At 42.6% G+C, this 18007-nt stretch overlaps 1 protein-coding gene across 2 annotated transcripts in view; it reads right to left on the bottom strand.

Moving 5' to 3' along the window:
- PPM1L (protein phosphatase, Mg2+/Mn2+ dependent 1L) overlaps nucleotides 1–18007 on the bottom strand; it is a 99483-nt gene that overhangs the window by 10085 nt on the left and 71391 nt on the right. For both annotated transcript variants that reach the window (XM_075761658.1, XM_075761659.1), the window contains exon 2: nucleotides 14400–14574. In XM_075761658.1, the coding sequence (XP_075617773.1) occupies nucleotides 14400–14574 (175 nt within the window). The remainder of the gene's footprint in view (nucleotides 1–14399; nucleotides 14575–18007) is intronic.

Here is an 18007-nt window from a genome sequence, read left to right as displayed (position 1 = left end):
AAAAAAATCCTGCGGACGCCTGGCTCCAAGTCCCCGTTGGCGGGGCAGCTCGGGATGAGGACCAGAGCTCTGGGGCCCCGGATGGCCCACGTTGGTGGAAATTCCCCCACTGCCCTCATTTCACCCTACTCCATGAGCAACAGTGCAGTTAGTCGCACCAGGTGCTCACCACATCCCTTCTTTTCTCCCTCTTTCCTGAGTTTTCCTTTTACTTTCCAAGTGTCTCGTGCCCCATAGTCTTCGGGCCATCAGCACATGTAACCTCTTCCCTTCCTCTTCCCCCTCATAACTCTCTTCAACCCTGAACTTTTGCCCATCCTTCTTTCATGACAAATCATGGCACAAAGCAAAGCGACAAGAAAGAAAAAAATCCAAATGTAATCAATATTAATTTTTAAAGAGAGACTGAGAGACATGCAGAGAGATCAGAAAACAACACGGCAGTGGCTGGAAGTGCACAAAGCTTCGCAGGCAAAGGATGCGCAGCCTTTGAGATGCTCTGCAGAAAGAGGAGGTGGGCTACGCCAGCTGGGACCACTGTGAAGCTGCAGGAAAAAAGATCCCCAGTAACCTTAATTAGAAAGAACCGACAATGGAGTAACAGCTCTGACCAGTCCTGCCTTAGCGGTGACTCCAAGTCAGACGGGAGGTGTGTTAAATCAACCCTCACAACTGCTTTTTGCTAAGTCCAGACCCCCCTTTCGCAAACTGATGGTGTACATCAGCGCTCCTGTGATGCCTGACAGCTGCAGAGTAGAGGTCTACCATACCCTTTAAGCAGAAATGCATTCAGAGTGACTCCAGGTCAAGAAATTCGGTACTTCTTTGGCTGGAGTGATTAAAAAACCAAACAAATCAACTCAAAAAACCCCATCTTTTTTCAACAGGGCTCAAGCTTGAATTCGCACGATAATTAAGCAAGAATTAGTATTTTTGCGCTTCAATAACCTTCAGAAAGCAACAGAATTACTCAGAACAGTGCAAAAAATGGGATAAAAAAAATTATTTACTCTGCACTAGTGACTCACACTGCATGCAGCTTCTCTCTCATTTACAGACCATGCATTTCCACTTGCCTTACAGGGACTTTAAATCCTAAACAATAAGACTGCAGCAGTTTTCAGGGCAGATCTGTGACGATTTTATCATTAATATAGCTGTCCTCTGTGCCCATCTGCCTCAGCTCCTCCTGTCGAGACCAGCCATGTGTCTCCTGAATTTCTATTTTACATGCTCTGCACATACCCTCAGGCAATGCAAATAAAACTTTGATTATAGCCTGTGGAATAGACAAGACTGAGAAAAACACTGTAAGTAAGGATATGAGGGTGGGTAAGAAAATTCCTGCCTCACAGTTGCCAGGAATATGGATAAAAAGTGGTGTGAGACCATCAAGATCATGAAACACCGCCTCCGCATGCCCTCCAAGTGACCCACCAATTCCAATCCAAAGTCATAAAAATAAATCTAATTATCCACCGCTTATCTATAAGATAAGCAACAGTAAAACCAAGCAGCAGACATTCATGTTTCGTTCATGCTATGGCAGTGAGAGGAACTGTGGGAACTGCAGGGGCTGGAGCCCTTTCCTTGCTCTGATGCTCCCCAAACCACCGTGTCTGCACGGAAAAGGAGGGACAAAGCAAGTACCGAAAACAACAGTTCTCCAAACAAACAGGATCCCAAGAACCTGTAATTGGGGCGGCATCGCTGTAAAACCTTTTGCTGGGATGGACCTTTTGCTGGATCCCAATGACCTGCGCGCCTCCTCCTCGGCTGGTTTCTAATCCAAGGTGCCATTTCTCATGTGCATTTTTGGCTTCTCTAACGACATCCAACCTTCCTCAAAGATTTTGTGAAATTAGCACTTCTTCATCCTTTACTCCTTTATAGGTTACCGAAATGTTTAAATAGCTACACAATTTCTTTTAGCAGAAGCTATGCAGATTAGAGAAAATGCTATTATAATCTCCAAAATACACAGTTTTGGCAAATTACCGGGCTAACTGCCTGTGAATGAAATAAACTTCTGATCACTCACAAGACCTTTCAAAAATCCACATGCATTTTTAAAGTACCCACCTCCTTTTCCTCAAATGTCTTGCAAGGTGTATGGGACTGAACAGCCTATATATGATACAAGCATTTGTCCCTGCATCCCCTCAGTGCCGGTGTTTCCTACAAAGGAGCTGCACCTGCCCTTTCTTTCATAGAATCATAGAATCACAGAACGGTTTGGGTTGGAAGGGACCTTAAAGCCCATCTAGTTCCAACCCCCTGCCATGGGCAGGGACACCCTCCACTAGCCCAGGTTGCCCAAAGCCCCATCCAACCTGCCCTTGAACACTGCCAGGGAGCCAGGGGCAGCCACAACCTCTCTGGGCACCCTGTGCCAGGGCCTCAGCACCCTCACAGTAAAGAATTTCTTTCTAACATCTAATCTAAATCGACCCTCAGTTAAACTTCCTTTAGACTTTCAGTTAAACTCCTGCAAAGTCAGTTCTGTACAGCACAAAACTAAAAATAACCATTCTGAAAATTCAAGGTCTCATAATTCCTTAATCATCTCAACATAATTTTTTTTCCCCTCTAAAATTAAAAGAACTCCTTCTTTTAAAGAAGATTAAAAGAAACATCAGATTCTTAGGAATCCATAGAAATTACTTCAAATCTTTATAAGATTGTAGCTTAATTTCCACCACGAAACAATTCCTACCTGGCTGTATGCAGTACTCTGTTAAGATTTTATATTTGAAACAGAGAATCATACTGTATTTCTATTTAGATAGATCCTATTTTCCTGTCTAATCAATGAGTATGTATATATAACTCAATCCTGTTTACCATTAATCATATTGTATTCATCATATTTGGGATATACTTACAGACTAACAGATTCACGTAGATGTTCCGACTCAGCTATGTAAAAACCACACAAGTAGGAAAACAAGAGCTGGAAGGAAGTTTTGTGCATCAGGTAACAAAAGTTAATTACTGAAAAACGGAAACCCTTTTGGGCAGCCTCTCCATCTTCCAGGCTGCTCTGACATTGCCTCATCAATACCCCCACGGAAACGGGGAATGCTCCCACCTTCGCGCCATCATAGCACCACATGATTAATTTCTTGTCCTTATGAAAAATAATCTTAATACAAAAGGAATCTCTGTTTCAGTTCAGAAGTTGATTTCTTGGCATTGCTCCTGTATTTAGTTACACTTGAACACCACACTCAACCGTTTAATATGCTAGAAGTAGAAATATATTGCACATGTGCAATATCCTTTATGGAGGGGCTCAGGCGTTCTGCAGCAGTTAAACTTCCCGTGCAGCCTTGCAGGGATGCGACAAGGAAAAATGTCTACGCTAAGGTCTGCACACAAGAGGAAAAGAAATCTCTTGCTGACATTTCCTTGTAAGCCGTTGTTACTCATGGTCTGAAACGTGGTCTGTGTGCTCAGTGTAACACAAGCATTTGCCTACAAGCTGCAAAGTGTGAATTCTTCTGATTGCAAGAGTTCTTGAAGCACTGGAAACTAAAATGACTGTGGATGATCATGCAATGTAGTGTGTATACAGACAGGGATCCTGCTACCGGTATTTCAAACCAGATTCCTACAATAGCTCTAACCGGCTGCTACATAAGCCAAGCAACAAGAAGGAAGGGTCTAGCTTAGCGTGAGGTTTACAGACCTCAGGCAGAGCAGACGAAGCACAGCCCCAGCTCAAATGAAAGCCAGCACACAGCATTCCCTTGCTGAAAAGCACAGGTTGTTTAAACTGAAAAACAAAAGTTATTGCTTTCAAATAGGATTTACACCTAATTCTTTTTTCTCTCCAATCTGTTGTTGGAACAGGTTTTCCCCAATTCCTAGGCCTCTACAGCAGAACTAAAATTTGGGGGCAATTTCATTTCAATTTACCTCCTTTGAACTGGAGGCATCCCTAGGAGACCCGAGTAACTCTGACCGGAGGCAGTAACTACCTTCGGTTTGTTTAGCTTGGCAACTGCGCTGAGCAACCTCAGGACAAAGCGGTGGGATTTCTGCTGGGTCAAAGAGCTGGCAGAAGAGGAGCTGAAGGATATCACGACCCTTCCAAGCCCAGCAAAACACCCGCCTCTGTTAACAGAAGCTGCTCACGTGAACCTAGGGCTTTCAGGAAGAAGCTGTACATTTTGCATTGGGAAAATTAAGCATATTCCCTCAAAATAACAATACCTTAACTTTCCTAAGAAAGAGGTGGATAAAACTTTAAAACCAAATAAAAGCTACTAAAAGTTTTACAGTAGGATATGCACGGTCTGCTTCGTTAAGATTTGTCCCAAGTTCTGTGATGTGTAAGGCAGAACTTCTATGGATCCACGAGAAATTTTCTACAGTACTGCATTTCCCATCATGGAAATATATCATATTTCAATGTAAAACGCAGTCTGCAGAACTGATCACACAAAAAAAGGGATTCCACCCTCTTAGCAATTTCAGAAAAACAAGCCCCTCCACAATCCCAGTGCCAAAGATAATAAAAATGTTACGTTTATGACACTAACTGGCTTTGAGGCTGCAGGAACCACCCTACGTTTTAAGTCAAGCAGAAGTTTGCCGGTGGCGGTGCAGGAACAGCCGACGCTCGGTGATTTCAAGTGTCAGCAATAAGGTCAGCAAGGCTGCTGCTCCACATGCTGCCCCATGAGGCCGTGTAAGAGCATGGCTGACCTTATCTAGTTAGCAAATGTTATGCTAGATGCTCAACAGGCTTTTATTAGCGACATTCAACTGTAATGAGGCTGGTAATCACATGGAAAAAGTCGGAGCAAAATGAAAATCCCACTTGGAAAAAAATAACCCAACCAAAATAATTAAAAGCATCCAATTTGTGCCTAGTCCTGTGACATCTCTGGCTTCATCCCAGTCCTGCCTAAGGGATCAAGGCTGCAAAATTTCATTTGAACCCCAGGAGCTGACCTGCACTTTTTTGTGGTGCCTGAGCCATAAATACCAGACTTAAAGCAGCAGCTATAAATAAGGTGTCAGTGGGTAGGCACTAAACTGAACTCAAGACATATAATTAGCAAATCCTTCACAAACAGCATAACTAACGGCTAACTTACAAATGCTGCACGCATCTCCGCACCACTCAGCCTGAACAGGGCTGTTCAAAAATCCCCATTGCGGCTGGCAATTGTATCCGACAAACGGTTTTTACTACGGCTGCATTATCCCTTGGCTCCTGGGGTCGGGTTTTACTAAGGACTAACACCCGTCGGCGGCAGGACCGTCTATCAGGTTGCAGCTAATTTCACGGAGGACCACTGTAAATATCTGCCGCGCTCTCCAGCTGGCCCTGAGGCACTCGCATGACGGATCGCTCACCTTAACTCCTAAACAAATAAGAACTTATTAGTATACAGGCAGAGCTGCACGGCATGGTGGTATTTAAGACTTATTTATTCAGTGCCCAAGGTGGCAGAAGGGCGGGAGCAAGAGGAGGAAGAAAAAAGGGATAAGGAGTGATAACGCATCAGAATTACACACAATTAAGGAATTTTGTGATTTAATTCAAGATCCTCGTTCTGTCCCCATCCCCTCCACTGTCCAACACACAAAACTTGCTGATGCAGATTTTACTGAGCTGTAAATTGAGGCTGGCTGGCCTGAGCAAGGGTGGCAGCTTAAATCAAGCTGGTGACTTTTCCCCTTTTCAGGTTAATCAAACTCAGGGACTAATCATCTTCCAACACCCAGCCAAAAGTCACCTTGGACTGTACTTTTTACCTTCTGTATTTTCTGGTTGTATCTTCCAGTTCTCTGTATCAAACCGTACTTTGCAAATGCAAAATCTCCACATCTGCTGAATGTCCATTTTTTCGGGGCAGAGCTGTCGCCTCAGAAATCACCCCGAGTGAAAACAGCACGGTTGGGAGGGACCTTTGGTATGAGACCAGCAAATCCAACTGGCACCTTTCCAGAGGTACGCCCAAGCCGCCTGAAGACAGCGGCTGCAGCCCACAATCCTAGAGATGCTTGGAAAAGATGCACATTGAGGGAGCAAAAAGGACCGATATTGCCCAAACTTGGCAACTGCCACTGTTAGAAAGGTATTACAGCACGAGGAAGAGCCAGTTGTTGCTTGTTTATGACCAACTTCTTTACCTTAATGGGTTGTTACAGATTATGGATAGGGTTTTTAAGAAAGCTTCACTTGAGAACAGAAAGCCTCCTTTTGTTCCTGCTCCTTTTTCCTCCTACATCTCCCCATGTATAATTCAAACACTGGGAAATAATGGAAAAGGCTAACGGTGATTGATCGTGGCGTGCAATGCGGTTGTGCATGCAAAGCAGGGCTTAGCATGAGCTGAATGCTGCTGCAAATGGGGAGAGCGCAAGGACAGACGACACAAAGATGTGTGCAAGAGCGCAAGCGATCTCCAGAAACGCAGCAGCACCCTGAGATCATAAATCCCCCTGCACGTGCATGTTCTTGGCATTATTACGATATATTTTCTTCTCAATGATTCTCCTCTTAAAATGTTTTCAGAAGAACCCAAATATTAGCTTTTCATACATGATATGGCAAAGCTAGGAGCAGCAAGACTGAACATACTCATTTCAATACCAAACTCTAGCAATTGTGGGTAATGAAGGGTTTTGCAAAGGTGTAGCCGGTGATGATTTTGTGCCGCTCCACACTGCTACAGCAATGCTGTTTATGCTTGTCCGGGTAATGATGCAGGAAAATTTAATAAGGATCTCCAAATGGTCTGTCAGGTTTGTAGGCAGAACAAACTTTGCTGCCTTCAGTGCTACTCACAAGCCCCTTTAGGCATTTATCTCTGCATCCGTCAGCAGGTGACAAACCGCTGCCGAGATGGATGGCTTTCTTCCAGAGGCCTGGAACAGAGGTGCTCTCTGCCTACATTGAATTTCCAGCAGGCTGTGTCTTCAAATGCTATCTCTTGTCTGGTATCTTTTTTGATGTCTGATATCTTTTTAATAAATAATTAAAAAAAATAAGATAAAGCCATGCTCACGTCCTTCTATTCATGCAACACATGCGTCTGAAACTGAGGAAGAACACTACAGCACTGACAACAACCACCTCAAGCGATGGTGCGTGTCAATTGAATCTAAAGGTTTTCAAATGAAATCTAACAAAAACTTAGGCAAAATAAACCTCAAACAGTCATTTTAATTCTCCAGAGCTTACACACTTTTTAAGTCTTTCATTAGGGCAAAGACACAAACAGGGAAGATGGCAATCAGGCGGTGACAATGCAGCATCGCTGAAAAAAACCCTTTAAAAGCACTCTTGCAACGTGGAGGAGCACCTTTTTCCAAAATGCAGGAGACATCAAACCACTCCTCCCCTGGGCACAAACCTGAACTGACTCCACCACAAGTTATGACTGAATTAGGTAACTACCTAAAAATAAATTTGTGCATTTAAGATGCTTTCCAGACTTAATCAGTAAGTACACAGAAAAGAAATGGTCAGTTAGTAATAATTAGTATTAAAACCATTAAATGGTTTAAAATCATTTTCTATTACACTTCTGAATCTCAGCACTCTGCAGAGCCATGTTGGTTTCTTCTCCTTCTGTGGGACTTTAGTAATAGTAGATTTTTTAAATTATTTTTTTAAATTACTACAAATGTGTAAATACCAAGGTGAAGAGCACATGGCATTTACACAGTAAGACTGAAAATAGTTACATATGCTTGAGTAAGAACAAACACTTCACGTGATTAATTAAAAAAATCCCTATCTTGCTGACACAGCCCTGAAGAGTCACCATTGCACCTGCACTGCACAGAGGTTTCACCTAAGATATAAATTTTTTTGTTTTGTTTTACCAAATATATAGGTATATTTACCATACGCCCCAAACCAAGTATTGTTAGCGTGTATGTCAGTTCTGAGAAATCGACTGCTAGCTGACAAATTTAAATAGCTAAATACCTACTTCAAAAGTTGATGAGGAAGTGAACAATATTTCACAGGCAGGTAGGCACCTGTCAAAGTGCTATTTCTGCTCCGAGCTTCTGCTGAAAGGTTGTAATTACATGAATAATAAAAATTTATTTTAATGGAGCAAAAGAATACAGCACACTTGGGCTGGCTTAAATACACGTCTGTTGTTTACAAACATTGCCAATATTCTAGCAAACTGGAAGACCACCATGTAGGAAATGAGAGTTGCACGGTTTGCATTGAAGCTACACCCCAAAATGTAATTTAAATGGTTTTATGTGTACACCTACAGAGACCCTTAGGCTGGCGTTCAGCTCCCAGCTAGAGCTGTCTACCTGCATTTTCCCTGTGAGCAAAAGCTAATTCACAGCCAACGGAAAAAAGCAGGCACGTTTAGGATATGACTCTTCACATACTAAAGTAGGTGCTTAAAATAACCCCATGAATCACACTAAAAATGCCAGTTGCTTTCCAATGACCACTGAAGAGCTCTAGAAAAGTTGCCTGGAATTGGATGTCTATAATGCAGGTAACTGAAAGGGAAAAGAGACAAATTCTACCCTTGGTGACTGCCCTGGGATTTCTGCTCTAGGTACTGGTCCTCTGCAGAAAACCAGCACTGGTTCGTGGTGACCACGTTTAACATGTATCTTTAATGTGTAAAAGAAATTAAGTAAGTCAAATAAAGCGTTGGCCATTAAGGCAGAGATTAAATAAATTCAGCAGTAATCATCTGGCTATAAAGAGTAAAACTTCCTACTGTATTATCTAGAAGAAGCTCAACACTGAGTTGTCAGTGCAGCAACCGAAGACCCAGGGAGGGGAGTAGTTTTAGATCATGTTCTTGAGCTGAAATACCTACAAATCATTTAAAAACCGAACCTGAGCTGGAGAGAAAGCCACCACTCACGGTGGCCTGCAGGCCACTCAGGTTTTCTCCTTGTCAGAAGGAAGCCTCCGGCACAGCAATAAATGTTGCCCCGACACATCCGAGCACTGTTAGTTACGCATCCGCTGTGTCCACGTGTTTGCAACACATCAGAAAATAAATTGACTGGATTGCTACACCCCTGTCAAGGGCTGCTCACCACGGCACACAGAAAGCCGACCCAGCAACATCCTTCGAGACGCTAGAAACACATCGTTTACCATGACCATCCTTCGCCTTTACATGCTTTTTCTTCAGGAAGAGACATAATTTCTGGCTCTTCTTTTCCTTGCAGCTTCTTTACAGATCTCCTCATTTTTCCTTGCATATTCTGTGCAACCCATTGCCTTTGCAACTGCTGTTTTTATCATGTTTAGTGCATGACTTTCCTTCCTGCTCTTTAAATCCCTCCTAAAAACTCAGATAAAGTTTTCCAACTGTTTTTTAAGCTCAAGTCATTTCATATTTGGCAGTGTCACATGTTCTTGCAGGGCCATCATCACCGTATAACTGTGACATTACAGACGTCTGCTCTTCCCAGTGCTGTCAGCAGAGCACGCCCATACCCTGCCTTACTGGTAACGGCTGTAGCTGAGACTGGAAGAGAAATATTCCTGAGGCTCCTTGTGAGGACAAGATTTAAACACCTGACAAGTCACCGCTATTGAAAGTATGTTCCTGTATTTCCCCAAAGACCGAGCCCTCTGTGAAAAGGACCAAACACAGACCAAAAGCATGGTCCAAGGATACAGTGTGCATTATAAGGCAATATTTTATTTTAAAGGAGGTGGACATAACAAACCCAACAAATCTCTTTCTGCATTTTTAATGGATTACTGCTGTGCATGAGCCAGCTTGAGATAAACATCACAGCAAAGATAACTTTATCTTTGCTGCGATGTAACATAATGATGACTTTACTTCGTAAAGCTCTTTGCTGTGGGAAAAAAGGATTTTCCCCAGCAAGGTATTTATTATTTCAAATTATAGGATATATTTCCGGTGCAATTTTACTGCTTTAATTTTCTCATTTTCTCCTTGTAGTCACTTTCTCTAGGGCAAGACACCTGCCTGCGTTGTCCGAAAGGGAACAGTGTAATTGAAAAAGGGGCAGCATCGACCCTTCGACGATTAAAGTTAACCTTTTCCCAGCGCCACCACTCTAGCATGGACATTTGAATGAAGCAGATGGATTTGCCAACCTCTTGGGCTGAAGTTTAATCTTGGATATTTTTGCTTCTCTGTACTTTTGCCAGACACAGCAAATGCTCACGGGACTGGATCTACTCTGGGTTGTGGTCCTGATGTTGGAATGAAGGTCTGAGCCTTTGATTTATGCTTGGAGCCGATTTTCAGAGCTGCAGCTACCACAGAAACCAGATCTAGTCTTCTGCGAAGCACAGAAATACAGGCTGAATATGAGGATCTGACTTAACTCCTTATCCATTCCTTATATACTAAATTGAGCTGGGAGTGAGGAGTGGAGGACGATGCATCAGCCGCTCTCAAGGACCGTGTGGTGCCCAGGGAGAGCACAGCACCTGGGCACAGTTGGGGAAGGCAGAGTACAAACCCCCGCCTCATCCAGAGACAAAGTGCAATACGTTGTGGTGATAATGGCCACATTTTATCTCAGCAAAAAATAAATTTCGTTGCTAAAATCGGGGTATTCAGGCAATTCGGGACATGGACTGCTAGCACAAAAACACGCTTTAAGAACCACTATGGTACCGACAATGAGTGTCTGAAGCGACGGTGCACATCAACTGTATCTCAAATGAAATCTAACACAAACTGCACCCGTAGGGAGAGGCGCGCAGGGTCCGGCCAGGCATGAGCTTTTGATCTTCCCTAGGAGGATGTGTGGAGAAAGCCACTCGCTTTCCTTGCAGGGGGCTCCAGGAAACCCAGGGCACCCTGGCAAATATTAGCTAAGAAAACATGTTTCGGGCTGACATCTGGCTCTGGATACAGTGCCTAAATATCAGTATCTTTCATGACTGCTTCACAGCAGGGAAAAATGAAATTCATCTTTTTTGTCGCACAATAATGAAACTCAATTTCTACAGGACCCTGGGGAAGAGGCGCCATCCATTAAAGAAAAACCTATCGACTACAGTACAAAACCACCACCAGAATCTCCTAGCAGGCTTTAGCTACCTGACACACACATGCCTTTAAATATCCTAAACCTGTACTTGTACACAGTAGTCGCTGACCACCCCAGATGTTTACAGATGCTATAGATCAAAGGAATAGGCTTAACGTCCAATAAAGCTTCAGCAGGAAAAAATATTCTTGCATAAAATTAACCCAGCCTTAGCTAGTCAAGAATGCCACTTTTTAAACTAAGGGACTTAAAGATTATGAGAGGATTTGTACCCATCCATCACTTTTGGCCTGCTTTCATTTTATAAAGTATACTAAAAATCTTATCAACATTTGATTGTTTTTAGACAAACTCATTTTATTTGGTAGCTGATATACTGATTTCCTAAGGGGTAAGATTTACAAAAAGAGCCATTACGATATCAAGTCCATTGAAGCTGCACGTTATTAATATTGCATGCTGCGAGAAAGGCCAAATTAAAATGCAAAATTGTACCAGAAGCCCAAGCCATTTTAGTGCAGTTCTGTTTTATTCTGGAAGAGGGATACAGCTGAATTCTACCTACTTCGGGAGACATCCCTGGGGTGTGGGAATTAGTTGGGGGTAGGCACTCTGTGAACCTACGGAAAATGGCCCTTCCAAGAGGGATGGGAAAGGTTTCCCAGATGGAAAAACTCCCTTGCTGGGGAAGTGCTCCTCTACATGCAGCACCCTGCTACTGACCCCTTGGATCACGTACCTTAAACATCTAATTTTCTAGTTTCGCTGGCTGACACGTAGCAGAACTTCAACTGCTCATGATTAGAGAAATTAAACCCTTGGTTTTAATTGGTGGTCTCCGGGATGGGTTTGTTGATGTCTCACGTAGTCTCCTGCCAGACAATGTTGTATTTTCCCCTTACATCACAAATGCTTTTATTTTCACCATTTTGATTTTTAAAGATTGCTTTCTTCATTTTGTATGTACCACCAGCAGCTTGATCTTCTCATTAAATTGACTTCAGTGTGGAAAAACACTAATAAAAGAAAAATGTCACCAACGCAACTGCTCGAGCGCTGAATAGCTGGAGCGCTCGGGATCACAAACAGCTGCTGCAATTATATTTAACTGCCCATTTTCTGTGCTTTGCTCACAATCAGATCTTTCTTCAAGAGCAGGTAGCACCATTTCTGCTTTTGTAGTAAACAAGTGACATGATTAGAATGACGAGCGGGCTCCATCTCTGTGTTTTAATCTCTAGAGGTGTCTCTACCTGATTGGGAAGCTGAAATTCTGTCTTTTTATTTACAGCGAGCTGTGCTCTCTCTCCTTTCTGAATGTGTGTATATGCTGGGACTTTTCTAAACTAGTTATTTATGTAGCTTCTCATTTCCACATGATTGTTTTATTGCATGATGTAAGTAAGTCCCCAAATGTGTGTTTCAAGCAGTTTTAATCTTTATTTTCTCTGTATAAACACGCAGTTTTCCTCAACAGAGGAAAATGGTTGCTTTTTCTTCTGACAGGAGTCAGGAATTTCCTCCACTGCATTTTTTCCTTTCTAACAAACTTCTATCAATCAAAATGACTGGAGAGATGAAGTGACCAAGCCAGGGAAAAAGATTTACAAGATTCATTGGACTGCTAAATTCTGTGTTAAAAAAATAAACAGCAGCAATAAAAAGCAACAACTTTCGAAGCTTATTTTTAATGCATCATTAAAAACAGGCCATATGTGATTAAACAAATATCCTGCACCCTCATTTTAACTCTGCCATCCTTCGAGAACTTATATGACTCCTTAAGTACATGACGTGTAGTCTGCAAATGGGACCGTGCAGGGCTCAAAAGCATTCGAGATCAAAGCAGTTTAAGAGAATCAGACTTATTTATTGGGTGAGCATGTGAATATAATTGATAAAGTAATAAAGTATTGCAATTACTTGAAGTTACTAAAGCTCACAGCCTTGTAAGTACCCAAATGGTATTTTAAGTTGCTGGAGCACCTTTGAGATCAAAGTAGAGAGAATAGTATTGCTAGTGAGTGGGAGTCTGAGTAGGAGTCTGAACAAAGTTGATAAGTAGTTTGAGGATTTTAAGTACTTCAGGGCACTGCTGCGTGAGCACAAAGTAATAGGACGAAATAACACCAGCTTGTCAGCGCCTGGTTTTCCAAAGCTGGGCTAGTGATGAGAAACTCAGAAGATGGTGATTTTAGCAGAGTGCCATCTAACCAGGTTCAACCAAAATAGTGATCCACTTGCGATGGTGCCAGGCAAACACCATCTAAACAGGATGAAAAACCCAATTATGAGTTTGAGGCTTCCGCCTAAAAGAGCTGGAAGGAAAACCTGGAGCTGAGCTCAGCACAGTTCCCCAAGGGCACCGCTGCGCCAGGTACGGTCAGGGGAATAACAGAACAGGGAAGTGCCACCAGGGATTAAGAAGAAACTGCAAAATGGAGACATACTAAGTATAAACTCTCTTTTTGTACTACAAGGCTGCCTGAGGCTGGTTGGTAGGATTGCAGATGAAAGGAGGTGGTGTGTTGCAGCTCTCAGCCATGAGTAGTTAAAGTGGAGAAACAGAGAGCAGTGTCCTTCAGCTAAAGCTAAGAAATGAAGGATGCTGAGAGATGTGCTACTGGGGACTCTACTAGCGCAGAGAGCCAGGCATGCACACACTGGGGGTGGAAACACATGGCTCGTCTGTACAGACCTCCGTACGCGCTGCCAGTCCACTCGCTGCCAGGAACACTAATTCGGCAGGAAAATAATGAAATGTTCTTTTTGATTCTTTCTTTGCAAGGTATCTAAACACGGAGAAACTTGGATTCAGGGGAGTGGGCATATAGCAGATATTGGTGGCTATTTTGGAAGATCTGTGAAAAACATCAACAGCATCCCTTTTTTCTCTCTAACTGTAAAGACGACCATGCTTCAGGACAACTCTGTGAAGGATCCCACACTCTACATGTTACCTGGGTATGGCTATCCACATGCACCATGTGAGATTTGAAAATAAGATTCTGTGACTATCCAGTACACTCCTAGCTAAGTGAGCCCCCAAAATAAGTTAGCAGTGAAGGAGAAACCAGCAGAAACCAGGTCACACCACTTGCAGAGACAGTAATGAGGCACAGCTAGATCAATCAACATCAGTGCATTACAAAGGACACAGCACTGTTAGAAAAATAACTGTCCTTCCAGCTAGTTATTATTCAATCACTGAGGTGGAAAAATTTCTCTTGCAACTTGATTTCAGGAGAAAGAAATGTTTCACTGAATCACCTCATACCTTTGAGGACAAAGTTCAATTTGCCAGCAGTACAAGCACCAGTATTCAGGAGAAAGACTGAAAGTGAGCAATTTTTGTTCACTAAAATGTAACGTAGAAAGAAACACAAATATACCTGCTTCATCATAGGATACAGTCAATTTTTCCAGCATTTCGCGATCAATTGATAAAATCTGCTGTTCCAGGATGGTTTGGTAAGACAGCACACTGTTCTCCTTGTCCTTCTCATAGTCTTGAAGATGTTGTTTTAGGACTTCAGGCAGGCGGGACTTCACATATTCTGCTGCCGACTATGCAAAAAAGAAGCAAAGGTTTAATTAATACATTTTATTTTCAGAAGCTTTACGCATACTCATAGCAAATTTATTTTTATTTTTTTTTTAGTTTAAAGCATTCTCAAATCTAACTCCTCATACTAAAACACTCTTAATGCTGCTAACTCCATGGTACAAAATCCACAGGTCGCTTCTCTGCCTATTGAAAACTTCCAGGGAGTCGGGGATATAGTGGACCAAATTCCCTGAGCTGAGGCATAACCTACTTTTCAGCAGGGAGTTTATGGCAGTCCAGAAAGAGTTACCCATGCTGGACTAGAGGCATACCACAACAGCTCAACTGCTTCATTGTTAACATATCTTGAAACTATAACTATGAAATATAATGCCTTTATTCTAAATTTTAAAGTACAAAGTGACAGAGTGGAATCCTTTGCTATTGATACACAGCCAGGCTCGGACAGGGAGATAGAAATGAATCTTTAACAGCATTACAAAATGATATATCTACATGCATCCACACACAGAAAATTCTTTTACATTTTTTTTTTCTCTGACTGCTCAAGGCCATAAGGAAACAGAAATTAACACAAGGTGGCATGGTTGTACCGATGTTACGGAGCTTTGTGCAAAAACATCAACGGTAGTAACTAATAAGAGCATCTGGCTCTGGAGAGGTGTCTGTCCCCCAGGACCCTGCCGCCACTGGAACAGCTTCCTCCCTCAGGGCTTGGGCTCAGGCACCTCGGTAGAATCCAAACACAAACTTTCTGGTTTTTAAGCATTAGCATCCCTCTCCTGCGAGTATTACACCCCCACTGTCAAAGGGAATAGAAGGTCCCTCCTTCTGGCGTGGGTTTTGGATTGTTTTGGTTTTTTTGCTTTCCATCTCTGATATAAACATAACTGGAAAAGGAGGATGTAGCAAAGGCTGCTGCCCGGTGCTCCAGCTTTCCTGCCAACCTCAAGGCAAAAGAGAAAAATAAATGATAACAAGGTTATATTATTTCAGGCCTGGAACTGACCAGGAGTTACTTCTACTCAGCAACAGGCTCTTCCTGGGTTTATATTTAGTTTTCCAAAGTCAATTGCCTATTAAATTGCAGCCTTAAAATATCACTGAAGTTGTGTTCAATTTTTCTGCAAGCTAAGCCATGTGAGACGAATGAAATTATTCTAGGAAAAGTAAATGAACTCTCCACATGAGTACAGCATATTTAATGCTACATTTTAATAGTGGTTTTCATCCAAGAGAAGGCCAAAAGATACACTGTATACTAATTATTTTGGTCCAAGTTCAGGCCTTTGTGTGTAAAGCTTCCTTTGAGAAGAGGTTTTACTCTGCTGGGGGGGGGTGTGTGTGTATTTTTGTGCTCTCCCTAACACTGTGATTCTAAAGAGCAGAAAACAAAAGACAAATTTATACATATTCATTTTCTGAAATACGTCCTTTGCCAGCCGAGACAATATTTGTATCCTACTGGCTGTAAACGTGTAAGGAAAAATACCCATCCTGTCCCAAAGATCTTGCAGCCCAAGTAAAAGTCAAGAAACAGATGTGTGCGAGCAGATGGAAGACCATGGAGACCATCGGTCTTGTCCATGTGCAGCCCAATCGCCAAGTTTTTCCATAGGCATCGAGGCCGAGGATTACACCAAGGATTCCAGTCTGATCTCACAGGTGGGTTCTTCCCTTCGTGACAGCAAAACCCAACACTCTTGCTTAGTCCACTGCCTTTCACATTACGCCTAGATGTCATTAAAGATTTAAGCCATAAAGCAATGATGGAACTGATACAAACTCCTCTCCTGTCCTAGCAAGAAAGGTGATCACCACATCTGAGTAATTACATCCCTAGCTGCACTGCTGCGATGAGACAGATAGTACTATATTCTATTCAGTACAAAAGTAATTTTATCTCGATTTTAAAAAGTCCTTTCCAGTACCCGGAATATTAAAAAAGAAAAAGCGTGAGGGTGTGAGTGCATGTGTTTATGCGTATGCTTGGTATTAAGGAAACCAAGAGGCTAACTGTACTGGGTGAATAAAAATTAAACAACATTAGTAATAGGTACAACTAATTGTACATTTGCTGGTCAGTCTTCATCATGACTCCTAAGAGAAAGCAACTTGGAGCCATAGGCACTGTGGCAGTGAGACAGGAAAGACCGGTGGTCTTGCTCATGCAGGCACCCTCCCACAGATCACTGCTTCAGAGCAAAAACATCACAGGAATGCACGCTGTGACCTCTCTTGGTCCCAATAACCTCCTATTTCCTGGCAGGAATTTATCCATTTCTTTTACAAAATTGAAACTTAGGCATACCCTATGAATCTGTTTTCAGTCTGAAGTGCCCTTCTCAAAATTAAATAAAAGATTGACTTTAATACCTTAATTGACTTCAGGATATTTCATCCTACCGTGGAAACTAATATTTCATATATAGAGAATAAATTTTAAAGTATCTACATACAATGAAATATACTTGCAGAGCTTATTCACAAAAATATCACATTTTTCTCTACTCACTAAAAAATCCTGCACAAAAAACACATTAGGAAATGCTGAAATCCCTCACTGTGTGGTAACCTGAACCTCAAATGCAGCCAGCATCCTTCTGTAACTACCGAATTTGCCCACATTTTTTAATTGATGAGAGATACACATCCGAAGTAATTTTCTTTTTCTAAATTATGCTAACCGCCTGCTAAAATTTGCTCTGCTTTTCTGAAGTGTATCCTTCTGGGAGCTCCTTTGTATGTGGGGAAGTAAAGGTCCAAAATGGTTAATTAAAGGCTTTTTTATGAAGCTACTTCAAAAGTCAAGTGGTGACCTGGCAAAGCAGTCTCCTTACAGAGTTATATGGGGTGATTTTGGAAAGGTTTTCAACACACAGTAGAGTATTTGGTGTGTAGAAGACCACCACACCCATAAAGGACAGTTGCATCCCTGCTCATTGCAATCATGTCAGCTCAACGCATCCCATAGCCTGGCTTTACCAACCCGCTCGACCTTTAAAATTCAGGTTTTCACCAAAGCAAACGCAGGGACCTTGTGTATTTCTGGCACTTGAAACACTCAAGCAGGTCTCATTAAATTGTGTTATTGGCTGATAAACACCTGTCAATGGAAAACCCTCTCCAAGTGGCAATGCCCTGGGAATCTGCTTGCTCTTTGCCCCACGGTGCGGTTGGGTAGGAGGAGCAGGACGGTAGAGCACCAGGGCTGGCTCCCGAATTACGTGGGTGTCCGTGCAAATGCTTGCACACAGAGAAGATACACCTCCATGGGCACACATGTAAACATGCAAGAAGTGGGTTGGGGCAATCCCAAGCCCAAATACAGGCTGGGCGAAGAATGGACTGAGAGCAGCCCCGAGGAGAAGGACTTGGGAGTGTTGGTGGGTGAGAAGCTCAACATGACCCAGCAGTGTGCGCTCGCAGCCC

The sequence above is a fragment of the Balearica regulorum genome, chromosome 9 (assembly GCF_011004875.1).
Source record: "Balearica regulorum gibbericeps isolate bBalReg1 chromosome 9, bBalReg1.pri, whole genome shotgun sequence".
Taxonomy (NCBI): Eukaryota; Metazoa; Chordata; class Aves; order Gruiformes; family Gruidae; genus Balearica; species Balearica regulorum.
Note: the sequence above shows the minus strand (reverse complement) of the source record. Positions and strands in the feature narration are given on the sequence as shown.